Consider the following 27,750-nt stretch of genomic DNA (forward strand, 5'->3'; position numbering starts at 1 on the left):
AGAAAGCGAAGAAGAAGCTTCCATGAGAGAGAAAGAGAGAGAGAGAGAGAGAGACATTATCTTTTCCCTTACTCCTACTGTGTTTACAGCCTCTGCTGACTTTGAGGGTCTGTTATAGTGTTTGTGTGAGTGGCTGCTACGACAGGTTGTATTTATTGGAATGATTTTTTTTTTTTTTTTGCTGTAAAGTGTCGGGGACAGTTGCGTTTCCTTTGCCCATCCGTTCACCGATCACACTGACGGGAAGGGTTAGGAATGACTGCGGGTGGGGATGTTCATATTCAGGCAGTATTAGCAGGCAAATACATGTCACCTCATTCACTTTAGAGAGCTAGAAACAGCTAACACCCCCGTTAATGTGACTTTTCACTTATCATTTTTCTTTGTAGCGTCCCATAGAACATGTTACAGTGGCATCGATCCCATTTCCCCCACCGTGACATCACTTTTACGTCCGTGGCTCACTTATTTTCCAGAAGCCATCCCCCCCTCCCCCAACACAGCAGGGCGCTAGCTCTGTATGCATGGTGTACCCCCCCCCCCCCCCCCCCCTGGGTTTAATGCTGCACTCATGTTCTTGGGAATACCTCCACTTCCATTTTAGGAAAGCTTTTCAGGAATTCGGTTTGGCAATAATCTCCGACGTCGGAGTTGGAGAATGGTGGCACCAACAAAGGGATTACCTCAGTTGTGGAAACCATTCTTCACTTTTCACAGTCTCATTTTTCATGATATGCATGGCATTACGTTTTTTTTTTAGGATGATACTACAAAGTTCGGTCAAGACCTCAAATGAATCACCTTTGGAAGAAAAAATAAGAAATAGTGACGAGGCTGCTCTCGATGTCTAAAAAAAAAAAGAAAATAACAATGTAACGCGATGATGGGATGAGATTAAAAAAATATCAATTGCAAGGATTTTAATTTCTGCCAGGTTTATATCATTTGCATGTGTGAAGGTTTTTTCAAAGAGCAGAGGGTTAGTTGGGTTTTTGCTCGTGAGAGATTCATCTTTTGAATCCACGATCTCTATCTGACACTGAAACGCTGGCAGCCAGAGCCGATGTAGGGCAGCATCACTCATGGTCAGATGTTGGGAGATTGGGGGGGGGGGGGGGGGGGGGGGGGGGGGGGGGGGGGGGGGCGTGGTGATGCCTAATGTGGGACGAACTCAGGCTCAGGGCCAAGGACGGAGCAATAAGGTGAGCAGAGGCTCGCTGGGGGCAAACTTAAACAGAGGATTGAAGTCTGAGCGATCAGACACAAAGAAGGATATCAGGAAGTGATTGTTCCTGGAGGTTAACTGTTTAGTTCCCCAGAGGCTCTACAGATCTATATGCACTTGTGTACTTCACACAGGGCTGTATATACTGAATGTTTTTAGAGATCTACATTAAGTTTTAGTTTCATCACGAAATCAAAAACTAGTTTGAAAACTTAGCCCTATATCTATAACATCGTGGTTAGACCTGAGAGGACCTTTTTTCTTTTCATCATGCAAAGCAATCTTTATCGTTGCTTTATTCACAGTTGCATAAAGACATTAAATCTTAAAGGCGTCTATTAGAGAACATCACATGCTTGAGAATATTGTTTCTTCATATCAAAGATTAAATAGAAGGTATTCTTAATTTAACTCTAACTATTCTTGGTCATTCAAGCTTTATAGTGAACTAACTGATTTAAGAGTGGGTTTATGGCCTTTTTTTTTATGTCCTGCAAATTCAATCTATGCAAGAAGAGGCTGCGGTGCATGTAGACAACACTAAGTCATTTGGGATTGATCCACGCCTCAGTTTGTTGTTTATTTTGGGGACCATACGTTTTTATTTCTGCTGTACATTTCTTCTGGGACTACACACTACAGATCATGCTCTCGTGTTGCATTTTAAATTTACCTTTTAGTAGTGTTCTGATTCATGTAAAACCACAAGTGTATATTGATCATAAGTAAGGGTTTTTGTAGCATACACCGACACGTTTACAACTGCAGCTCGGTTGACAGACATGTCGAGTTCTCTCGTTTGGACACTGACCTGATAGGGCTCCTCTCTTTATCCGAAAAAAAAAAGTTTGCATGCAACTAATAAGAAAATCGTTTGGAAAATAGAACTGACACGGCTAACGAGCGCTACAGGTTTTGATGATAACATGACTGCAAGGCAGGCAGCTGCATTTTTAAGAGGCAGCAAACGGCTTTACCTTTTATCCTCTCTTATCTCTTCTTCTTTTTTTTCCTTCTTTTTTTATCTTTGGTTTCGATTCCAAAATGTTTCCGCGCGTCTCTGCCTCAGATGGTCTTGTGTCATGATCGCCAGTTTGGTTCAAAGTTAAAGCCGAACCGATGTTACTTGTGAGTCCAGTGTCCATTGTGAATGCTGAAATGTAGTGACACTGGTACACATAGAGAAAGGACGCACAACTGACTCAGTCATGTCAGTTACACGACTATGTCTATGGAAACAGTGTGTGACATTACCTAACAGCAACCACCATAACGCCACTGGTCCCACCAGACGGCTGAGGCCGTTTAGAGAGGGTGAGGTCTCATTGCTTAGGAGTTTAACTTTTCTATTATTTTCTTCCTTCATACGACAACAATAGCCTAGTTTACAAAGAATTAAATTCTTAAATTCTTTCCCATGTTCAAATTTCCAATAAGTGACTTAAGGGCTCTTAAAATTCTCAAATCAAAGGACGTTTCCTTTGACCCGTGTGCCCGCTGGGGCGGGTTTTTATCGCGTGGAGGATCTTGTTGCTCTGCGCTGTGGTTTGCAACGCATTCGGTATCCCACGTCCGGTGGGTGGGAAGCAGCGGCGTTGTTTGGGAGAAAAGGCGATGAGTCGTCTTGTCTGTATAGACGGACAGCCTGTTTGCTGACGGGCAGCATGAGGGTGAGGGAGTAAGGGGAGCCGAGCTGCTGAATGATGGGCTTGTTTGTCCCGTTTGGCTGCGGCCCAGCGGAGTGCGGCCCTCTCTCTCTCTCTCTCTCTCTCTCTCTCTCTCTCTCTCTCTCTCTCTCTCTCTCTGTCTCTCTCTGTCTCTCTCTCTCTCTCTGTGTGTGTCCATTGCTGACCAGGCCACTTCTCAGCCCAGGTTCTTTGTGCCGCTTTCAGCCGGTTCACCCTCGGGGCCCCTCACACCCACCAGATACGTGGTGGTGCAAATTAAAAGGCCGTTACCTCTAAAGAAGTTTGATTTACATTCACAAGATGTTACACTTCTGTTTAGAATTCATCAAACATCTTTTGATGAGTCTCCACTTTCGCTGTAGGCAAAACCAAAGGTTGTCACTTCAGTCGGCCATTTTTAATCTTTGAATTTCAGACTAAAAGCTGCGGGTCATTTCTTATCCTTATTGTTTCCTCCCTTCCATCCTCCCATCATGCACTGCTCTGTCTCCTTTTTTAACTCGTCTCTGGGCTGACGTGCTCTGCAGTGATAGAAAGTTGCAGAGCGAGCCCCCCCCCCCCCTCCTCCTCTTCCCCCTCCTCCTCCTCATCCTCTCTGCTGCCATCTGTCGTCAGGATTACCTGCTCGTCCACTCAGCAGTTTACAGGCAGGACCAGTTGGGATTAGTAGGCCTGTGCGGGCATTAAACCGTGTCACCTATGTAGTCGGCTACATACATCCGCATCGTCATGCCATGACCTCACCCTCCACTGAATACACACAACAGCCTGACATGTGGCGCTGTTTTAATGCTTTATCAACAGTTGGCGTTCAGGATTATTTAGATCGGACTATTTTTATCTCGGGTAGAAAAGCCATTGAGACAGCTTCCATACCATCATGACACAAAACTATCTGAGGCGCAGTCGCAGCTCTTTTAAAACCCTTAAAGTCGAGCATGTTGTGACACTCTTGATGCTTCGATTTTTATCCTCCCACAACTTTCCCAGGACTTTTGACAGTCATGGATACGGTCACTGTGGCAGTTATGTTTATGTCGAGCAATGGATGAGTTAAAATTTTAGGTTCATTAAGATTTTAAGAGCCGTCTCTTTGCAAAGCTTTGACATCATGGAATAAATATAGAATATATAACATTCCACCCTTTTTCTGTGACAGTGTCCTGAATTTGGTCGTCAAAGTTTCCCTCTCTTTGTTCAACGTGTTCTTCATCGAAGCAGTTCATTCTTTTATTTTCATTGTGTCCCTCTTGGCAATTCAGAAAGCAACATTATATATATTTGTAAGTGACTGTGTCCAAAAATTCACGTGTAATTTCTATACTTTACAAAAAATAACACCCATATCATTTTATGACACTGCCTTGCCGATACCTGATATTTGATAATAATAAAAAGCAACATCTGATTTAATTGGTCTGATCTGATCACACACACTGACTGCATAGTTCTTTTAAACTTTCCTTGGGAAGAGAAGCCACGTTATTCCCATCGCATGGAGTCTGGATCACCGCCACATAGACGGCGTCTGATCCTGAACCTGTGAATCCCTCAGTAGGAATTATGAGACACGCGCATCTCAACAGGTATTCTTTTGTCACTTGATAGATTCTTCTTATCGAAAGTCTTAAGTTCATCCTCTTTGCTCAGGGTTTGATGATATATGTGCGTGTGTGTGTGTGTAGACTGTGAGATTCTGAACATGATCACAACTAGAATGGTATGCTGTTTCTGTTCTAAATTATATTTTTAAAGCGTTTTTGTTTTTGCGTAGATATTTTTCTTGTATTCATGCTTTCTGTCGTGGCTCGTGATAACGTCAACTTTCGAAGGGTTGGTAAACCAAAGACCGACGGGAACTGCAGTTAATCAGAGTAACTGTAGAGGTAGGAAGAGAGAACCATTTGCCTCTTGTTTGTTTTTATTTTAGACCGGCTGTAGATGAGTCGTCTTAATATCTCATTGACCCACTTCTCATTAACATGACGACCCTCCGGTCTCTCGTCTTTTCTTTGGGTCCCAGAGAGCGACCGTGGAGTCTGACGTTTCCTCTCGAGGGTTTAATGCCGATTTTACAGCTGATTTAATTGATTGTCCACTAACGCACACCCAGTACATTTAAATCTACTGTATGTCACGGTGACATTTAACCCCTGCATAATGAGTATACTGAGAAACATTACACAGTAAAAACTAAAAAAAAAGAAGAAAAAAAAAGATATGCTTTGTATTACTTGTACTTAAGTAAGGATAGAATGGGAACGTGGACACCAAAATGAACATGCAAACAGCGGCGGCTCTGCTGCGCCATGCTAACGCTTGATATGTGTTGAGCGAGAGTTGAATCCAAGTCAAACACTGAATCACATACAATGGTTTCGGTGTCTATGTTCCCATCATTTAGGTCAACACATGTTGATTCATTTGTCATTTGACATCCAAAATGATACAAAGATAACAAACAGAATAACTCTTAACGGTATGAAGTTTGGACTTTCTGTGGATGGTTGAGATGAAGGCTTTAAAGCTGAAATATTTGTGGTCTGTTGTCCACGTCATGTTGGATGCCGATAGAAGCTGATGGATGGAGAGTAACGTGTCTGATGCTATGATCAGACCACACAATATCAACCTGATAATGGCCTCTTTTTACCCGGTGTAGTTTGTCATGGCATCTGGGACACCTCACTGTCAAACTTATTATTTCTAAAGCCATCGCTCACCTAGTTTGACAACATTTACGACCGTAATGGTGACCCGTAGAAGCACAGGTCACTCCTCCGTGCTCAATAAAGACAAAGCAGTGAAAGAGTCGGGTGGAGGAAAGGCCCCCCCGGTACCTCGATGCTCCGGGGGTCCGTAGTGTAGTCTGCCGTGCTTCTTCATGTCTTTACTGAGTCTGATCCCGGCATCTGTTGTTTGTCGTCAGCTGCAAAGTGCAGCAGAGATCAGCAGTCCTATGATCTAAAGTGGTGTCTTTTTTTTTAAACACGTAGCAACAATATTTAGCCGTTTTTGATTTCTTCCGATATGATGTGAATGCGGCATTAAGCTGGTGAACTGCACAGAGAAACGTTTTCTCGTTCAGATTTCTGATGCGCTTGAATTCTAAGCGCCGCAACAACAAAAAGAAAAGAAGAAAACCGTGTCGCTGGGACTGATTTTGATCTGTGGAGACAGTGAACCAAATCTGGTCTCCAGTGCCTTGTGAAATAAATCTATTTGTGACGCCCAGAAGAGTCCGTGTGAAGGAGCAGGCGGTGTTTACAGGTTGTGGCTGTATTTATCACGTTGATTATAATCATATCCTGAGGCAGAATTACATTTTTTTTTTTTTTTTGTGTTCACTTGCAAAAGAAAAGTCTCATAGTTAAATCATATCGTTCATATGTTAGCTGGTTGATTGCTATGCATTTACTGCTAGGATGAGAACACAACTTGTCCTTTGACTCTGATGTAATGAAGGCCTCTACAGATATCTATATGCTATCTATATTTTCAAAGTATCAAGCAAATCCCATGATGTTGTTTTCTAAGTGGACGTGCATTATTTGAGGTTTGACCCCTTTTTAAAGCATCGGTATGTTGTGAATAGGTTTGCTGTGTTTCTGTTGTTTTGGACCTTTCATCTGTCTTTGTAGTGGATGTGAATGTTTTGGAGATTTGGGTTTGACCCTTGACCTGCTGTCCATATCACTCACTGTTCCTCCGTTGGGTCTGACTTAAACGCAGCACCGTCACAACCTTTAACACTTCCTGACCCATATTATTTTTGATAGCGTTCTAATTTTTCATACATATATCAGATTTGATGCATCTGTCTTCATTTTTTTTTCTTTTTTTTTTTTAAGTAGCATGACCTTTTTGGAGGAAATTTCTGAAATCTGAAAATAGACTGGACTGTTTTACAAAATAGCTTAAAACTATTGATGTGGGAGGAGTTATGTACTGTAGCTGGAACTTGTGAATTCAGAGCACCCCTTTAAAATTCAATAAATTTGATTTGATAGACTGTTTTGTTTTTCCTTGTCTTGTAATCTGTTTTTGCACACCATCATCTATTTTTATTCTTGTTTTAAAGCCACTGAAACATCTTAGATACTCACTTTCATTTGGCCTTTGACATTGTGTTCATGTCAGCCCATTTCTTTTGTTGGGAGGGGAGATCATTTGTCTCATCTGTTCAATTTCATTTAACACGGAAGCTGGCGTACCGCTTACAGTAAACTTAAAGCGGCTGTTATCGATATTTTTTTATATCAAATGACAATGTGAAAGGGGTTTTCTGCTATTGATGAACTTACAGAGAGTTACCACCTGAATCCGCTGCTCATTGTGTAGCTGGTAAGACAATGTACGACGTATGTGGTGTTACAAGGTGTCGAGGTGAGAGAGAATGAAATCCAGATGGCCATCATGAAGGAATTTTAGGACAATTTGCAGCAAGTAACTTTCAGAGAACGACGACAGACCACAGTCATCATTTGTGTCTGCTTAAATAAAGATTATCGACATTTTCTTCTTGCATGCTTTGTTCTTCCTCTTTCTTTTTAATACCGTGTGTTCAGTGTCTGGTCGTGGTGCCTTCGCTGCTTCTTTGAGCTGTAATGTGAAGTCCCAGCCACCCAGAGGCACTGCTGGCTCAACGTGACGTCCGAGGCTGAAGGGAGCAGTTGAACGACGGTGGAGTGAAGGTCGCTCCTGCGTCTCCGATTTCTTTATCTGACAATGTCTGATCATGCTTAAATCTGTGGGTGGAATGATGCTTTTACAATCACTTTCAAAGCACCATATTTCTTTAAATGTAAAGCCTAAAAATAACTTCCTTATGTAGTAGCAAACAGGCCTACTTCAGAAGTTTTAGACGCCAGGCATAATGTGATCTCTTAATGAGCCTCTATAAAAATCTCTTTACAGGTTGCTGATGAGGATTTTTTTATGTTTAAGGTCCTCTTTAGTACGCGTTGTATGTTACTGGTTCATACAGTCGTTGGTGTTCTTTTTAAACTGCATGAAACATGAAAAGGAACCAAAAGAAAGGAGTGCTTAAATGTGGGAAATTACCTATTATCAGGTATTTGGGTGAAATGTACAGTGCTCTGCAAATTGCATGAAAATGGACATTTCATTTGACAATTTGACAACACGTGTAAAGAAAGGCACTATAAAGACAGACAATTATATTTATTTTAGATTAATAGAGGACATATGAGTTTTTCTGTGCACGTACATTTGGGTGTTTCCTGAGTGCCTATGAGCCCACATGAAGTAAAAACAACCCTGTCAGTTTTTGTGGGCTGTCGAGATCAGAAAACATGATCGAACAACCATTCAGATTTGGCGCCCCTTCGTGTGTCACAGGCTCGTTGGAATAAACGGCCGCTCCATCTGAGAATCTCCACCCACAGCCTGAGAACTACTTTGCAAAGGTGCAGCAAAACTATTCTCACGTGATTTTCAGTGACGACTAGAATCATTCAGAGGGTCTTCAGATTTTTAAATTTAAAATCTTTGAACTGCAGTTAAAATGAAAGCCTTGATTTGTCTTTAATCTAGAAATGGGAATACATTTTTAGAGTAAATAAAATATGTTTGTTACCAATGTGATCTTCCTCTTGTTTAAGTCAGTTTCATAATTAAATTTAATGTCTTGAAATTGACCCGAAGGAAACTCAAGTCTCTCTATCTAGTAGCACAGTTTTACTAGCAGCAAAGAGAGAAAAACGTTTAAATAATCCTGGCTCCTCCCCCCTATTTGATCTTTTCCAGCCCCCTTTATGTCCAAAAATACAGAGGCAAACCTGTTGCTCCCAGGCTGAGGAGACACAGATAGCTTAGAGAACACACTGGGCCGGGGCAGCAGGGGTAAGCATCGACGAAACAAATAGTAGCTGCACCACCAGTCGTCTGACACTTCAACTGGATCCCTCCGAAAGGTTAGTTTGACCATTCCTCTGCTCCTGCATGCACTGAGAACCTGATCTGCCTGTGCAGTACATAATCTCATTTCCCAACATGACATTGTGCGTGAGTTTTCCACGACTTATAAATAACAGCCGCTCTTGCTTTGACCAGATGAGAGGAGAGAGTAAGAGAATACGCACATTGAGAGAAGTCCTCCATGGAGCTTGATGGGACTTTAATGAGTTACCGCCACAGGATCTTCCTGCACCTTCAACTTAACTGAAGGACTGGCATGGAACACGGCCGATATCTTTGAAGAAAGGAATTGGTAGAAGTTAAAAAAAAAGTATTTGATCTATTTCATTTTGAGGAGGTGAGTCGGAGAACGAACTGAAAAAAAAGACTATTGAGACTGAAGGTTTGGTTTCTGAGCTTTGAACCGACCACCCCATTACTCATCTGACTTGAATCTCAGAGGAGGTGAGGGTCACTCAAAGAGCCATGGAAGAGGCCACACAGGGTGTTCAGGAGGTAATGGTAAGCGAGGCCCTGGTGCAGTTCAGGGCCACTTTGCAAGCAGCCGTAAGGGAGGTGCGCGTGGACGTAAGCGCTTTCAAGCAGCGCACAGAGCAGAGGATCGAGGAGATGTGCATTTCCAACGGACCCTTGGCCGAGGCGGTGACCAGGCTGCAGGAGGAGAACCTGCAGCTCAGGTCAAAGCTGGAGGTCCTCAGCCGCCTGGTGGAGGGTCTCTCCGGGCTAAAGATCGAGAGGGGTCCCGCCGAAGTGAAGGGGAAGAACGTGGAGGATAGTATGGAGAACGGGCAACCAGGAGGACGGCAGAGAGGGCCGGTTTACTCTGCAAGATCGGAGAATATCCAGTCAAGTCAGATGACTTCCACATACTCTGAAACATCAGGGTCGAGTGGAGGATCAAGCCATGCTGCTGCTGCGGCACTCAGCTACACTCCATGGAGAGCAAAGAAACAGGCTGAAATCAATGTGAGTACTCTACAGATAATACAATTTACAAAATAAAGACTATTACGACAAAGAGAGGAATGAAGATTGGGTGATCAAGAGGTGTAGGGTGTAAATGAACCTGGTCCCCAAGAAATGATGCACCTGTGAGGGACTCAGGTAGACCTCTCTCTAACTTCCACCTACCAACTTGGATTGGGTGATGCTCTACTAAATGAACAAGTGAATAAATAAGATATTCATGCAGTAATTATGCACACAACGTCTTAGTACAGTGCACAACTTTACTTGAAAAGGCACAAAAATAGTCACTTATAAGAATCTAGATCACCAATTTAATTAGACACTAGACCATGGCGGTCTGTTTTCAATAACTTTACATTAGGCCGCATTAAAGATGACTTTTTTTTTTAATACGCAGTTCTAAAGTCTGTCTGAAAACAACCCCATTTTACTCTACCGATTCTATCCGATTCTATAGCACCCTACAATGCCAACGAGCCTTGGCAGCTCTGTAACCTGAAACTGTCCGACCTCCTGTCCCAGGTTAATTGCACTCGTCAAAACTCTCACTTCTCAAAGTTTCGCCTTTGTCAGGTATGAGTCTTCAAAATGCCATAAAGATCACCAAACCAGAAACCACCGTACATTTTCCAACCCAAAGAATATGACTGTGAGCAACTATATCCCTTATAGTGAAATGAAAACTGCTATTTACCAAAAAATAATCATTCATATGTTCAAACCTACTTATGAATTGAGCTTTCCTAATTCATGAAAAATCTATATTAACCGTATTATATTTATTATATTATAATAAATATATAATATATATTTAACCTCTGACTTCACACATTTATTAGCAGTGGTAACAGCACTGCTGCAAAGGCTCTGCACCACTGCCTGTAGTATTATTCGTATTATTTTCAATCGCAGTCAAATAATAATATAATATCAAGCATTATATACCTTGAATATTCAGATTATCACCATTACGGCGTTATTTCTTTACATTGGCCCAAACAACAACCCCACCACCACACGCATTGCTTGCACCCTTCCACCGTTCCCCACCCCCCAACTCTTGTGCTCATGACCTGCTTTTATAACAGCAGGTCCTCCAAAGGGCACATGTATTTTGGGGTCTTTGATTTGGGACTGAGCTTCAGCTCTTTGGAGACGTTATCTGCTCAGGCAAAGAAGTCCTGAAAATTTTGGAAATAAAGTCAGATCCACAGTCGACATAGGGCATTACCTGACAAACAAGAGCAGTACACTATACTACATGCTGCTAACTGGCTAACAGTGCCTGTAGTACCCATATTGTGTTGTACCGTAACTCCCGTGTACACTCTGAAGATAGGTATATAATAGATCCCTCTCCCCTTATCGCTCCGGAATCTTGCTTGCCATCAAATCCAAGTCTCAAATCTCCGAATGGAAAGTTGACTTGCGTCTACGTCCCCGTCAATAACACCCTGAGACGGACAAACAGCTGTCCTGTCAAAACGCACACCCTGCCAACATTCCTCTCCGCTGAAATCACCGGGTCTTCTCCAACCCGTCAACCCTCCCTGTGATGTACCACAGTTCACCCCCCCCCCCCCAGTACCAAGATAGCCCTCTGATTCATCACTTAATACTCTTCCTTTAATTTTTTTTGAAATCTATTGAGGGAGGCTATCTCCAGCAATTTTTGTGACTTTCCGAAGATGGCAAGTGCGCCCACCTCATGCAGCGAGTGGTGTGCGCCGTTATCCCAATTTGGTCTTGTCTCAAGTTGCCACCAAGCTGAACCCAATGGCAAGATGTACCACGAATGACCAATAGTTGCCCGCTCCCTAAAATCTCTGTTATTATATAAAGTCGTTGTATAAACCTGTGTTCAAAGTATAATTCCAATATACACTCTTCTTTAAACTCCGTTTTTGGTCTCCACCAACTCCTGAGAAATACCTGGCTCTGTAGCTGCTCAATGCTCCACTATGTTGTTCAACTGCTCGTCGTTATCTTTGTCTGTCTGTCATTTGGTGCTGGACTGGTAGAGTAGAGTGAGTTATAAGGTCAGGTGTTTTTAAATAGTTAGAGGAGAACCGTGAGACTGAATCAAACGGTAAAGTTGTGCACCGTAAAACGAAAACGGTGAACTGAAAGGTGCTAAAACGCTCCGTCGATTTAAGGGGAACAGCAGCAACGTCTCTCACATACAAGTGATCCTTTAGTCCATTGTTAATATAATTATTAGAGGTACCAGTATCCAAATGCAGTCTTAGTACATGGAATTAATTTAATGCGAATTTTAAATTTGAAAAATAAAACGTGGTCACATGTATGAAATGTGTGGGTGGAAAGGTGAAACGGGTTATGTTTCATTTCACTGTGTCTTCCTGGTCATTCATCAATGGTGATAAAAAAATAAAAAAAAGACAAAATAAAAACGTATCTTAGTGCGTTTGTCAGTAGCCTACCAAGGAATGTTTGCATGTTTCAAAGAAGGAGCCAAAGTGATGCGGACGTAAACCCAGCCAGAGGTTGAAAGGATTTATCGGGTCAGACAGAGTCACACTGTGATATCCTACGGGAGCTATTGTGAAGCCCAGGGATCACTGAAGTGCTAATCCTCCTCTTGACGACCAGTTGACGGGGGTGGCTGAAATTGCTCTATTGCGTGGCTGCCAGACCGCTGCGTGTCTCTGGAAAGCAAAATGCAGAGGGGTTGGGGAAGGGGCAAATACAGGCCCAGCTTCAGGCTGATACACTTGAGCGGCGCAACAACTCCCCGATTTCCAAAGCATCCATTTGGCGCTATATTGGGACGTAAGAAGAGTGGAGAGGAAACTCTCGCAAAAGGACTGATTGCAAAATCTAAAATAGCGTCTCAGTGGGAACATGGTTTTGTTGGCCTCAGCTGTCATTTAAGGAGAAGCTTTCAGCTGTTAACAGCTGAAGATCCCACGTTAGATTTAGAGAAGTGAGCACGCACACACACACACACACACACACACGCTCACAGACCGACAGATTTATCACGGAGGATAAAGGCCTTAAAATTAATTTTAGCTCCACAGCAGTCTGACAGACAAAAAGAACCATCTTTGTTTGTTTGCTGTGAGCAATGCGATGTGTGATGTTGCTACGACAAATGTATAAATAGACACAGGCGCAGTTAGTGTCGTGTCTTGCATACCTCATCCTGAGATAATAGCTGGCAAAGGAAATAGGGTTCCTTGTACAATTCATACCAGTCTTTTTAAAACGAATAAACCAGGTTTTTGGGAAGATTATTAGCCCCTATCCCCTCCCACTTGCATCAGCCACCGGCATATTATTTAATTGTCATGACCAAGTAAAATAAATAATAGAATTGCATGTTTTGTACGTCTTGTCTTTACCGAACAGGGCGCTGACGATGCAAAAGGAGAGACAAATATTGCCACAACTGCACAAGAGAATTGGAACCCAGGTATGTGGATGATCTGAGAAGTTCCACACATTTAACCCGACAAGCTGACAAGCTGACAAGCTGACAAGCTGACAAGCTGACAAGCCTCACCTTTGGTTGTGTTTGTTTGTGTCTCCTCAGAAATCTCACAGCAGCCTCTCACAGCCATCACAAAACAAAGCAGAGAGACCTCTGCCTTCACTAACTCTTCTAAATATACCTTGGAAAACCCCAACATGTCTGGTCAGTTGATTCCTTTACATGTTTTACAAGTTCATTGTATGTTGTTGTTTTTTTGTGCCAGATGAGTTTACGGGTGCTTTTTGACACCTGAGCTTTTTTGTTCCATTTTAACTGATTGGTTTGGGGTTGTGTGAAAGAGCTCTGGCTTCCACGTTCACTGGACTTCAGTTCACTTAAGTTAAGAACGCAATCTGATCCAAATGAGGTGAACCAAAAAAAGCAATGCGTTGTGGGTTAAAGGTGAGTGCACACTTTGTCACGCACGGGATCAACATCGGAGTCAGGCAGCGAGAGACATGGTGTGAAAAATGTCATGGACGGACGTGGTCGAATGAGGAGGTGAAAGCCCTCAACGATAACACAGTGCTGGTGGTCACACACAACAACACGCAAGTGTTTACGTTATTTAGCAACAGAGTGAAGCTCCCTTATTTCTGGGAAGGACTTGTAAGTTTCAGTCTGATATTTCTATCCGACAGACAAAGTACAGTGTGAAAGCTCACCGAACTTCACTGCTGAATCGCACAGCAGCCTTAAAGCTCCACACGGGGACACTGTTGCAGCAACAGATGAGAGGATACAACATTATGTCCAGAAAGATGTTCCTGTGTCATGAAATTAAGATCCGACTGGAGAAATTCAAGCTTTTCAGTTTTATTCTCCAGAATGATTTCTCTGGTATGGTGTGAAAGTCTTTGGATACAATATCAAAAATACAACTTTAAAATGATAACCTCTACTTGATCACACGGTTACATTATTGCTGTGTGTTGCTATTTTATTGCAAACAATTACAAATGTTCATTCATACACGCTGACATTGTTTGTACCTGCAGTGATTTCTTTATATAGAAATCTAGTGCCATTGTCAGCAATATTAAATATAAACTACTGGCCTGATTTTCATGAAACTTAGTGGGAAGTTGTCGCACGGGCCACGGAAGAACCCATTAGATTTTGGTGCAGATCCCAATACCAAGGTGGATACACCAATGATCGTTTCACTTTTGTGAACACTGCGAGATGGGGCGTGGACTTGGTGGAGGTCCGCGCTCTTCGAAGTGCCCTTCTGTTTTAAGAATGCGATTCATTGAATGACTGTTTTCAATTGATCTTCTTTCCTTCCAGGTCAAGGAGAATCCGGTCTTCTGACCAAACCTCATCATCCCCTCTCTACAATGCTGAAACCCAGCTCTGACGCTCCAGCCGTCCCACAGTCTCCTGCCTCAGCGCCCAAAGAAGCTCCAGTAAAACCAGTAGAGTCTCCGGCTCAATGTGGTGAGAGAGAAATCTCTTTCTGTTTCTGTCGGAATCTGCTTTGCCAGTGTAACCAAACCCATTACTGAAAATCTCAACTATTCAGATTCTCTCTTTTTCAGACGCCGATGAACCGAGGCCCCATCTTCCCGTCACTGCAATGACAATCAAACCAGAGGGTCTGGTTGCCTCCAAACCTGCCCAGCCTCCAGCATTGGCGCCTAAAGCGGCTGCTTATTCTACAGCAGAGGCTCCAACAGGTGAAGCAGGAGAATATTCTTTTATACAAGGCCAGCGAGTAGGTCTTTTGTTTCATGTCACTACGGATTATTGGGATGCATTCATACGATTTGATCCTCAAAAGTATTAGGCCTTATACCTGTCTGCACATTAGTAAATGATAGACATGTCTCTTTCACTGTGTCTGACAACAGTGACATAAGTACTACCACCCAACTAGTAACACCCTTTAACTACTGTACTCAGAACACCATTGCAACCTCTTTGTTAGCAGTAGAATGTATCTATGTACATTTAGTATTGTACATACTTGTGCTCTACTTGAGTATTTCCATTTTCTGCTGCTCTATACTTCTACTCGTGTCTCAGGGCACAGACATGCACAAAGCTTCACCATCTTTTGTACACAAGAGCAAAACATCGACTCTGTGATGCTTTTGCCTCTTTTTGTTGCTGTTTTGCGTCTCTTTGTGGTCGTTTTGTGTCTCTTTGTGGTGTCTTTGGGTCTCTTTCTAGTCCCTTTATGTTTCCTGTGGTAATATTGCATTTCTTCCTGATTGGTACGTGTCTCTTCGAGTGACATTTTGCTGTTACACTTCCCAGTAGGCCTGTTCAGTAAACCATCCATGCTTCTCCTCCACTACATTTTAAAGGGAAATATTTTACTTTTTACTCCACTACATTTATTTTGACATGGATAGCTAATATACACACAAAGAAATGCTATGCTTATAACAAATGATGCAGTACTATACTAGTAATTCACCCAGTGGTATACAACGTCTGGGAATTTGGCTCCACACTGACAAACTATAATTACTGTATATTCTATAATGATATAGAATAACATTTTGGAAGGAGCCTGCATAATGAGCCCTTTTACAATTGATATGATACATTAAGTATAGTTTGTATTTTTACTCCCTTTTCCTGAACACTTATTATTATATTCCATCTTCACTTGTGCAGGTATGTTTGGAACAAAGGAGCTAAGCTCACCATTTAGACGTGGTGAGTACAATGCTACACTATTGGGTTGTTTTTCTGCTCAGATATCTTAAAATCAAAGCAAGTCTTAATGATTTTTGGGGAATTGGATATTCGTGTGCTTTCTCTCTTTAGACGTGACTGAAACCAAGCCACGCTTGCCTCCTTCACCTTTGAGCAAACCCAACACGGAGTCTTCATCGTGTGCTACAACAGGACCGTCCCCAAGTCTCTCAGCATCACAGGACACTGTAGTCAAACCTGGGGAGTATCCCTTCAAGAGAGGTGAGTTCAACCAAGGATACAGGGATCTGTCTCTAAAATAAAAGTCACGGGTAGTTGCTTGTTTTCAGTTTCCATATTTTTACAGATTTCTTTCTTTCTTTTAACAAAATTCTCCACTTTTACCCTCGTTGTTTTTGTCTCACCTCATCTATTCAGCACCTATTCTGAAGACGCCCAGTCCCAGTCTGAAGAGAAGTGTGAGCTTTCCTCAGCCTGCAGGTAAAATATAGTAAACAGTCCTGTTTATAACAGTATGTGCAAGTATTACAATCCATTTGTTGTAGTTTTTTTTATTTTGTTTGGGGTTGTGTGTTGTTTCTGTCTCTTTCTAATCTATCTCATGCCATCGCTCTTGTTCACTATGACTTCCTGTTTTTGCAGAAAAATTGCTGCCCTCCAAATCAATCATAAAATCTAGTTTCCCACCAAATTTGGACAAGTAAGTCATGACCATGAATCGTGTTTTGTAACATGAAACAAACTTACTGTTGACTATTGTTTGATGGATGTGCTGTTTTGTACATTAAGAGCCTTTTGGCAGTTTCAGTCGAAATGTAATTGTGTCTGTTGTCCACTGTTTCTCCAAAGGAAGGCGAACAAGATCGGGGGAGTCGAGTTTAAGCAGGATGTGATGAAATCCCAAACGCTTCCACGCGCCAATGGGGCTCAGGCCAAGAGGGCCCTCTTTGAGAGGATGAACTCAGAGCCTATAAAGTAATTTAAAATACTTTCCATATCGTCCTAATTCATAATAGTCAATGACATGTTGTCATATTTGCATTTCTGTTGAGTAGACCAAAGGATTCCAAACCTAAACTGAAGCGCTCTCAGAGTTTTGGAGCGTCCAGTGCCAGTGGTATAAAACAGATTCTCCTGGAGTGGTGCCGCTCAAAAACCATTGGCTATCAGGTATGACTCTAAATAAAGGTGCTAAACACTATATTAAGAGCATTAATATAGCAGCAAACTTCTATTTGCTTTGTAAAGATCTTAAATTCCATGAAAACTTTGGCAATAGCTAGAATAGAAAAAAAGCACAAAAGATGATAAATTAGCTTAAAGACGCTTCCCCCTTATCTCACACTGGACTGATATTATGACAAGAAAAACAATTTAAGTGTGACTCAAGAACTGAATGAAAGTAAAATACATGAAGGATTTAGTGTGATGACTTTCCCGTCTGTCTTTCAGAACATAGATCTCCAGAACTTCTCGTCCAGCTGGAGTGACGGGATGGCTTTCTGTGCTCTGGTTCACTCGTTCTTCCCTCTGGACTTTGATTACAACACGCTGGAACCCGCGAACCGCAAACACAACCTCCAGCTGGCCTTCAGCACCGCCGAGTAAGCTGGCTAAGATTGACTGTGTGAGGCTGTGAGTGAGTGAGCGTATACTTTGATGACACCGAAGTACATCTGCACTCAAATTAGAAGTGCCTGGGTGATATTTTTAACATTTTTAAAAAGTACCACAGTTTAGTTGACTGGTAGTCTCTCAGCCAGTATTTTGACATTCAACATTGAATCAAACAGGTGCAACACTTTGTCTGTAGGACAGTACAGCACGGCCAAGATTTACATTAAAGCAAGACTTTAATTTCACTGGCCAGCTACAGAACACAGGCACATAACCAAATTGTCCTTTTTACACTCCGTACAGTTATTGTACTGATTAAAAGAAGATATATAACGTGAGATTTAGAGGAGCTATTAGGGGGATTTTGTTACCTATGCACAGAGCCAGGCTAGCTGTTCCCACCTGTTTCCAGTCTCTGCGCTAAGCTAAGCTAATATAATAAACAGATGGTATCAAGTTTCTCATCTTACTCTCTACCAGAAGGCAAGCATGTTTCCCAAGAAGTCAAACTTTTGCGTTAAGACCATTGACTGCGGACTTTACTTGGACATGAACTAAAAGAATTCTCAAACCCGAACAGAGTCTTGGCTGGAGCGCACGTGTTTGGATGTGCTTTGAATGATCGCAACTTTATGTCAGCATTCATGTTGTCTTTAATAGATAAATCTGTTGCACTTCTTTATACTTTATATACATTTTGTATACTTCTGCGTTTCAGGGAGCAGGCTGACTGTCTCCGTCTGATCGAGGTGGAGGACATGATGGAGATGGGGGACAAGCCAGACCCCATGTGTGTGTTTACATACGTGCAGTCCCTCTACAGTCACCTGAAGCAGTTTGAGTAACTCTGTATCAGAGTAGATGACCCAGTCTAGATGTTAGTAACCACAGTGTGTCATGAACACTTTGAATAAGCTCAGAATTGGCCTCTTGCCAAGCAAACTAGTAGAGAACCACTGTTGAATCACATAAACACAGACTTTAGTGTTAGACAAATGTCTTTTCTCAGTTTTATACTGTATGTGTGCATTTACCAGTTTGCCCCATGTCCTTTAGAATTTGTGGTCGACTGACTTTGATTCTTAAAATGCAGCTTCTTATAACATGTATTGTGACATGTGTGGCTTTACAAGATGCAGGTTGGTTTTTATGTATTTCTCAAATCAACAACAATGCTGCAGTTAAAGAACTAGCTTGTGTTAGCTGGCAGCTGCTGTTGACCAATCAGTGTTTGGCAACATGAGCAATCTTTACAAACCAAAGAGTTATGAACCAGCGCAGAGATGCTCCAGTAACAATAATGTGGAGTCTTGCCTGAGTCTTGCAATGTGGTGAAATAAAGCTATTTTCTAATAATTTTCATTTTTAGTGTGAAGTTTTTACATCATTGTGGCAAACTTGCAGAGCAAGACTATTAAGAGGTGGAGTGTGGGTGTAACTCTTTAAATGGACGATGCCAGAGATAGTAGTTGGCTTGACACCAACAGAGATTGCCGTTCTTTTTTGGTAGCCCTTCCTGTGACGCTCAATTCTTTATAAACGTATGTGTGATATTCTGCTTGATTATAAGAACTCATTAATATTTATAATTCTTTACAACAATAATCACAACACATTATGAAGCATTATATCATGACTTATAGGGTCACTTATCATAATTCTTCTGAATATCTGTTTACAAAATGACATTTGTTTTTTGCAAGGATAATAGTGTCTTATAATTCCCATTGTTGTAGTACATTCTAATCATTTTTTATAATGCATTATAATCCCATGTAATGCATTGTAATGTGATTATAAGTTTATCTAAGTGCTCATTGTTTGTTCAATGTAAAGTGAAAATTCATTTTACAATGTTTTGTGTGTTCGTCTTGCATAGTTTTAATGATATATTTTCACTTTACTGAAAGCAAACAATGACCACTTGGAGCAATTTATAATTACAGGAAAATGCATTTTAATAGAGATTATGGGTTTTTGGCCGTCATGGCAAATTCAACTTTTTTTAATTTAATTTTCCTGCAAACTGTCAGCAATAGTAGGTTAATTAAATATAGCGCCACACTTTAATACAGTCTTTGTTGCCATCTACTGGTAGAATACATGTAGTGCAGAAGGCTACTGATATACATATACTATATAATGATTTTTATTATTTATTTTGCTGAACAAATCTTCATTTTAACTATGTTAATTTCCCCTCCCTGCAGATATGCTTAGATTACGCAATAAATTAGTCCCAGAGAGAAATAAAATATTAGAGGAGATGGGGGGACTAACTTTCGGTTTACATTGTTTCAGGTGTGTTATGTCGTAATATTGTTCATCAGTTGGAAACTTCACTTTAAACTTTTGGTTTTGACAATCTCACAAGTCAATTTGAGATCACAACTTCTTGATTTGTTTTGTTTGTGTTTGACATTACAATGTTTGCTTTACTGTAAAACAAAAACCTCACATTAGACTCACAAAATGCGGTGTTAAACTGTTTAAAAGCTAAATAGGAGCAACAGAATATCTGCAGAAAAGTTTTATTATGGTGCGTTTACGGCCTCAAAGTGGTTAGAACATTTACAGAGAGCGATTCAAAAAGGTTGCTTTAACCCACCACGTTGTTGTGAGTTATTTTAAATATGTTTAGTTAGCAAACTATGGGATTAAAAACATGCTAAATGTGCTGTAATCGTAAAAGATGTCGAGTCGTATCCTATCTACAGTGTTTTTTGCATCGCTTCCCATTGACCAGGCATCCCTTCCGGTAGATGAGGTCAACTTTTCCCTAGATCCGCCATTTCAGTCCCGGAGTTTCTTGTTGCACATTAGTTTTGAATTCATTCTTTTGTCATTTTAAACGTTTAAGCAGTCCGAGTATCAGGGTTTCGTGGTGCAACATAAGTTCCGTCTTCTTAACATTGAAATTAGTCGTGGAAGTTTCAAAATATCGTGGTATTATAGCGGGGTTTTTCCACGGGGAAACGTTAGTCAACCAAAGTTTTTTGTATGAGTTGCGGATAGGGAGAGGCGACGAGGGGAAAAGGCCTCAAAGCCTCGGACTGGATTTCACTTCACAGCCATGGCCGGTAATTTTGATGCCGAAGACCGCTCTAGCTGGTACTGGGGGAGGCTAAGCCGCCAGGAAGCCGTTTCTCTTCTACAGGGACAGAGACATGGCGTGTTTCTGGTGAGAGACTCGATCACCAGCCCGGGTGACTACGTGCTGTCCGTCTCGGAGAACTCCAAAGTGTCCCATTATATCATCAACAGCATCAGTAACAACCGGCAATCTGGCTCAGGTAACGTTGAATTGTTCGTCACGTAGCAAGGTATATGACTGAACCCGCTACACTCGTTGAAACTGACGTTAAAATGTGTATTTTCATAGTGAACTGCTTTGATTTTAGCCCCATTTACGTTACACTCTCGTCAAGCCACGCCAGACGCCCTTTATGAATTCACAAATTTAACGCGATCTTGGTAAATCTGAAGATATAAGCCTTTTATCACATATGTTTTAGTATTCCCAGTGTTGTCGGAAGATACGCTCAAAGTCGGCATGTATGTAATAAAACAGTATTCACTGATTTGGAACAAAAAGTGAGATCTTTTACATGTGGTTTAATACACTGCTCGATACCGCCCACCGGAGTGTGTGTTGGACCGTGTAGCCGTTGGCTAACAGGCTAGCTACAGAGGAGTCGGTCTGAAAGTGTTGCAACATTTGACTGAAATTAGATTTAAGGTTGCTTTGTTTTGGCTAATCCTCAAGTAACAGATGTAAAGACTGAACATGACAATAGAAAGTCCATCTTAGAGTAACGCTAATTTTGTATAAATTGTGTTTGGGTGACGTAAAGTTAAGTAAGTTACTTTTTAAATGGAGTTTGGTATTACTTTGCCGATTAGCTAGCTAGCTACCAATCGGGCTTTATTTATCATGTATTACTTTTTCCTGGCGGAGGATAGAGGCGGTATTTTGGTCGTCGTGTAGGCAACAGGACGGTGATCTGCTGCTGCAGGGTTTGAATGGATCTGGACTGTCACAACTGGAGGATGACTGGCCAGCTTGGCGCTCCTGGAATGTCTGTGATCCTTCTTGTCCTTTCAGGGCTTCCTTATTATTGGGTCTTTTTTCTTCTTCTTCTGTGTCCTATAATCGAATCAATTGTGAGCCTTTATTGGTAGGAAGGGTACCCAGTATCTATTACCCAGTATCTATTTGAACTAGAGGAACATATGGTGCCAGAGTTTTAAAACAGAAACTAGCAGTATGATGTGCACACCAACTTGTTTGCAGAGTTGTGCGGGCTATTGCCACTCCTTTTTGTTACACATTTTGAAAGGATTGGGCAATACAATGGAGAGATAGAGATGTTTTTATTATCTTTGGTTGTATTAATCAATGAGCACGATTGCTTTATGGTAGAAGTGAATGAGAGTATGTTCGTAAGATTTTTCATCAAGAGATGAATTAAAGGTGATGTTTGTCATGCACTTAAACCATTCAGGTTATTTTATTTACAAATGGATTCTCATATGGTGATATAAAATGATACCAGCCCCATTTGGGACTATATTCTGGAGCCTGATCACCCCCTTGATCTAAAAGTCTCCCCAAACACAGCACTGTATGGCTGCACTTCTCAGTGTGTAATTAATCCAGTTGTGTGAATTCAAAGTTAGAGCAAGCCGGTCAGTAACCGTGGCCCTTGTTGATCTGCCCAAGAGCATTGGTATTTGTTTGATTGTTGATTCTTTGTTTTCATAATTCTGTTTTACTTTGAACAAACTAACAATGTCACCCTTCCTCTGCCAGGTCTGGCTCCCCCTCGGTTTCGGATCGGGGATCAGGAGTTCGAGGCGCTGCCATCCCTGCTGGAGTTTTATAAGATCCACTACCTGGACACCACCACACTCATAGAGCCCATCAACAAGGCCAAGCACACGGGATTCATCAGCGCCTCTGCTGGCGCCCCGCTGCAGCCGGACGAGGCGGAGTTCGTCCGAGCGCTATTTGACTTCCCGGGTAACGACGAGGAGGACCTCCCCTTCCGCAGGGGGGACATCCTGCGGGTGCTGGAGAAGCCAGAGGATCAGTGGTGGAACGCGGCCAACCAGGAGGGCCGAGCCGGCATGATCCCCGTGCCCTACGTGGAGAAGTACCGGCCCGCCTCGCCCACCGCTGCCGGCCTGGGTCCCCCTGTTGTGGGGAGTGGACAGGGGGGGCAAGCGGGAGGGGTGGTGGGCAGCACAGACGCAACAGGGGCCCCTCAGACCAACCCTCTGGGGGACCCCGGCCAGTACGCTCAGCCCGTGGTCAACGCCCAGCTCCCCAACCTACAGAACGGGCCCGTCTACGCCCGAGCCATTCAGAAGAGGGTGCCCAACGCCTACGACAAGACGGCACTCGCTCTGGAGGTAGCAATCCCGCCATTCATGTTCTCCACGGCTGGCCTTCTATTTTCTGTTTTCTCTCTGTGCGTCTCAGCTGTGGCAGTGTAGATTGTCCCGATTAGTTAATGGCTTACTCACGCACGTGGTCGTGCACACAAAGTATCTTCACAAATGCAAGTTGACGGCGCACACGAAGACACTCGCAGTGGAGATGGCACTATAGAGAAAGACAGACGCAGATCCCGTTTTTACAATGGCACCTCTTCATGTACTTGTCTCTTTATGGCCCATTGGGTCAATGTGAGCGTTACATTGTACATTCATCACCACTGGAACAAGCCGCCTTGTTTTTAGTATTAAGGGAACAGATAAACAGTGTTTGCGCAGATTAGTATTGAAACGCAAACGATGGGGGAGGTTAATAAAGAGAGGTTGGCATAATCTGTCGCGAGGCCGTCCCACGGTGATCTAAACTCTCCACGTCACACACACACACACACTTTGACCATCTCGCTATTAACAAGCTGACGGTTAATGAGTCTAACATGCTGACTTACAGCTCAATGGATTACAGCCTCTAAAGAAGGATTTTGATGCACTTTCTGTTCGTGTTGTTTAAGTCATTTCAGCATGTGAACTTCTGCTGACACGCTAGCCAGTAGCTAGTGATGGCTCTGATACAGGACACCGTAGGGATACTTGGGTATATTGATGGTGGTCTTCTTTCTCTCAAAGTCTCCCAACTTGTTTTCATCACAGTGATGCGTACAGTCGGTCTGTTGTAAACTCAGGAAGAGCTGCAGAAGAGTAGTTTTACTGTTAGAATAAATGCAATAAATCTACCACACACACACACACACACGGTACCAACTTTCAACACAGCCAGCTCTTAAATTCCCCCGGCTGTTTATCTGAGTCTTCTCAACAAACACGGATGCCACCATTTTGTTTGAATGAACGTGTGTGTGTGTGTGTGCTTCTGTGTGAGACAGAGCAGACCTGATGACAGTGGGTTTATGAACCTGCTGTTAAAATAGCTCACACTATGTGTGTGCAGCCTGCTTCACTATATACTATTAGTAGGAAACACTGAGAGGAGTGGAGATTCTCAGCGCTGTGCACCATGCTCTCACTGTAGAGGACGACGAGAAATGATTCCGTTATTCACAACCGAAGATGTTATTTTGAAATAAAATCCTGTTTTAAGTGAGTTGCAAAAATGGTGACGCAGCTGTACAGATGTAAGTCAGTTAACCACGCTTACATCTGCATGTTTCTTTGATTGTGGTGAAAAGATATGAAATAGCCTCCGCTCCTTTTAAAAATGGCCGCCGCGAACACAATGTCAGGCCAAACGAATGAAGCGTGACACATTTCAACTCGGTGTGATCATCTAGCTAAGATGGAAGGAGTCTCTGAACTTCTGGCAGGCGTGTCGGCGGTCAGACAAGCGGTGTCGCACTCTTCAAACTAGGTGGTCGATGCGTGCGTTAGCTGCTGTACGGATGATTAGAGGGGGTCAGTCAATTATATGTCGACGCTGTTCTTTCAGACATTGACCGTGTACTGATATGTTCGACTCGCGCGAACCGATCCTGCCAGTTATACCAAATCCGAGAGACAAACAGGGTCTGTGTGTCGTGTCCATGCATTCATCCTTTTCTTCTTTTCTTTTTTTTTTGCTCACCTTGCAGGTGGGCGACACGGTAAAAGTGACCAAGATCAACGTGAACGGCCAGTGGGAGGGTGAGTGCAAGGGCAAGCGAGGCCACTTTCCCTTCACCCACGTCCGGCTGCTGGAGCAACACCATCCCGACGACGAGAGCTGAGAAACTCCCAGCACGCCCCTTCTCTTCTGGTCATCACGCCATGCTCGGAAAGAAAAAGGATTTATACAAGCACACACTATATGAACCTATGAGCTCAACACGAGACGTGTTGGTGGGTCTTGCCTGCTGTCATTTTGAAGAGTTTACACTACGGTCAGACTGATATCGGTTCGCCTATATGAGCTTTTTTTTTTTCTTCTGTTTTTAAGTCGGCATCACACACTGTTGGCCCCGACTACTTCTCTGAAAAGCAGCAATTAAACATGCCTTGCATTCAGATAGATGGCAGCATTTATTGGTTTAGTATTTATTCATGTTGCATTTACAGAAACACGATTTGTCTGTCGTCTTAACTAAAGTGTAATATTGATTCATCTTAGCCTAGCTTAGCTCCACAACTCAAAGCAGCCGAGTCGATCACTCCAGAGCCGTTTTATATGTTTATTAGACGCATGTAGGAATTAAAGACACTGTTTTAAGGGGCTTACACACCTAACCTCTTTGTAAAGAAGGCGTGAGCATTAGGATTTCTGTCCCACTCTGATGTATTTTAGCAGTTCATTATAAAGTGTATGAAACGTACCGACCACACTAACTATCTCCCCCCCCCCCCCTTAATGTTACATTACAACACTCCCTTCTTCTATCCATCAGGCATTCTTTTTACCACTTGAGGTCCCGCTGCAGTGTCGACTAATGATGCTTATAATCCTGACTTGCTGTTAGTTATTGATTTCTCCTCGTGGGTCCATGTAGCGCTGATGATGCGTTCACCAGAACTGTCCAATCAATGAGCTCCCTGTCAGCCCATGTCACTTCATGTTTACAGTCGTCGTGCTCATCCAAGTTGGTGCGGTGGAGCTGCTTACCCGAAAATATTCAATCGGTTTTTTTTAATGCAATAAAAGGTTACCGGAGATATTCAGTTCGTCGAGATTAAATATTGGTAAAATGGGCAGTATTAGACGGCAGGAACCGATATCAGTCGAACCGTAGTCCACACATCTCCATCCCAGTATTGAAGTCTGCAAACACACACACACACACACACACAGCAGAGCCGAGCCGAGCCGAGCCACTCTTCCCTTCCTGTGTTACCCACTGCATTTGATTCATACAGAAGGGAAAATCAATTGCACATCGGAGACGAAACACTTGGCTTCTCTCACAGAATCATGAATCAGAGAGTTTTTGTAGTGCCAGACTGTGAACCGTACGGAGTGAGACGAGCAAAGACTTTTCCTGATGACTCCGTCTTGTGGAGAAGACGACTTCACCAACGTATTACACCCCACACTACACTACACACAAAGGTTGTTTTTTTTTGTACCAAAAGTGGAAAATATTATGACGAAACACATCTTACATGCTAAATACTGTAAACATGTTTTTCCTACCTTTATATTTGATTTTCTTTTACTTGTTACCAGAGACACATCTGTTATTTTATGTTCCTCTTTTAAAACACTATTCAGCGCCGACACAGATGACTTCATGTGAGATGGCGTGAAAGAACAAAAATGAGGCTGTTTTAAAAGATGAGAGGTTGAGGGATTGTATGTATAACTGGTAAAAACAGACATGTCTGCACTGTCGTTGCTTGTGCCGTGGTTCACACATGGTTCATTGTTTCTCATCAGCCACATTGAATACACATGCTATTATTACAAAAAGCTTCTTTTTTTTTTTTTTACTACAAATTGAGCATTATGTGAGTATGACAATAAACCATGAAATGGTCTATGGCTGCTCTCGTGAGTGAAATTTAATTCTCCGATCTTCAGATTACACCTTCCTTTTAAAGCAGGCAGAGTGATCGCTGACTCGGGATGTCCTCAACGTTCTCTCTGCTGATGAGATGACTTGCAAATGTTTGTAAACGGCGTTGAAGCTGATGTAACGCGGTTATCAGCGACAATAACACGGTGTTTAAGTAAAGAAATCATCCTGTGGTCATAGTCTTATTACGTATACCCTTATGTATCAACTCTACCTTGGTGCATAAATGCAATGGAGGCTTCTTGTATGATGGAAATGGTAAATCACAGCCGGAGTGATGATCCAGGGAGGAGCTGCAGAGTTGCGTTCTCTTTACCACGGTTCCATCATTCATCCAGTATTGTCTTTGATGTGTTAAAATGAACTAAACACACCAAATGGTTTCCACAGCGCTCGCTTAAAAACACGCTATCTTTGTTTCCAAAGCACACGTTAAGCACAGACCTGGGGTCAGATGTGTAAATGATGCCTATGCACAACTATCATTCACGTCACTTACCGAACATCTTTATAGGAACGAACACTGAGCAGGTGCAGATCATGTACGTGCATCATGAAAGCATATGCATGGAGTGTGACACGGTAGAGCAGAAATTAAAAATAAGATGATCACAAAGTGTTGCAGTCTAAAAAACGATATTATTACCAACTGATATTTGGTGAAAATGTGCTCTTTCGTTCTTCTTGCCATGTCTTAAAGTCCCAGTTTGAGCATCTTTAGCTTTCTGTGAGTAATCCCCAGTGAACCGGAATATCTGAGTGGTCGACAGTTACAAGAGGGATGTAGAAATGTAAAAAGTGGGCATGCTTAGAATGTAGCTCAGTTCAGAGCTACAAGGACTGTGGCTACACACACACACACACACACACACCTCTTTGCCAAAAGTTGCAGATGGATGAATGTCATATTAGTTTAAATTGGTTCGGTACAAGCTTACATACTGTAGGCACACTTCATATTGAGTTTTACAGGAGAAAGAATGATTGGATTTTGATATAAAATATGAAAAAAATAAAACATTTAAAAAATATGTTGCATATGTTAATAAGAGGTGCACAATATAGTAGAATTAAAAAGGCATTTTTATTTGTATTATTATCTTTAGAAGTATTGATTTGTGAAGAGTTACTGTGTCCAGGTTT

General features: G+C 42.3%; 2 protein-coding genes across 2 annotated transcripts; both read left to right on the forward strand.

The window, feature by feature from the left end:
- The first annotated feature begins 8,712 nt into the window (after positions 1 to 8,712).
- Positions 8,713 to 18,964, forward strand: LOC306704928 (uncharacterized protein). The gene is made up of 14 exons (XM_079171537.1): positions 8,713 to 8,849; positions 8,989 to 9,819; positions 13,198 to 13,261; positions 13,382 to 13,483; positions 14,612 to 14,761; positions 14,863 to 15,000; positions 15,950 to 15,991; positions 16,103 to 16,252; positions 16,409 to 16,471; positions 16,634 to 16,691; positions 16,841 to 16,966; positions 17,047 to 17,161; positions 17,444 to 17,595; positions 18,327 to 18,964. The coding sequence occupies exons 2-14, from the start codon at positions 9,319 to 9,321 to the stop codon at positions 18,451 to 18,453; spliced, it is 1,788 nt and encodes a 595-aa protein (XP_079027663.1). The 5' UTR covers positions 8,713 to 8,849; positions 8,989 to 9,318; the 3' UTR covers positions 18,454 to 18,964.
- A 1,449-nt stretch (positions 18,965 to 20,413) lies between these two features.
- LOC306705405 (adapter molecule crk-like) lies at positions 20,414 to 26,569 on the forward strand. Its single transcript, XM_079172155.1, has 3 exons — positions 20,414 to 20,901; positions 22,422 to 23,023; positions 24,694 to 26,569. The coding sequence occupies exons 1-3, from the start codon at positions 20,682 to 20,684 to the stop codon at positions 24,826 to 24,828; spliced, it is 957 nt and encodes a 318-aa protein (XP_079028281.1). The 5' UTR covers positions 20,414 to 20,681; the 3' UTR covers positions 24,829 to 26,569.
- The last annotated feature ends 1,181 nt before the right edge of the window (positions 26,570 to 27,750 follow it).

Source organism: Pholis gunnellus (assembly GCF_910591455.1).
Source record: "Pholis gunnellus genome assembly, chromosome: 13".
NCBI lineage: Eukaryota > Metazoa > Chordata > Actinopteri > Perciformes > Pholidae > Pholis > Pholis gunnellus.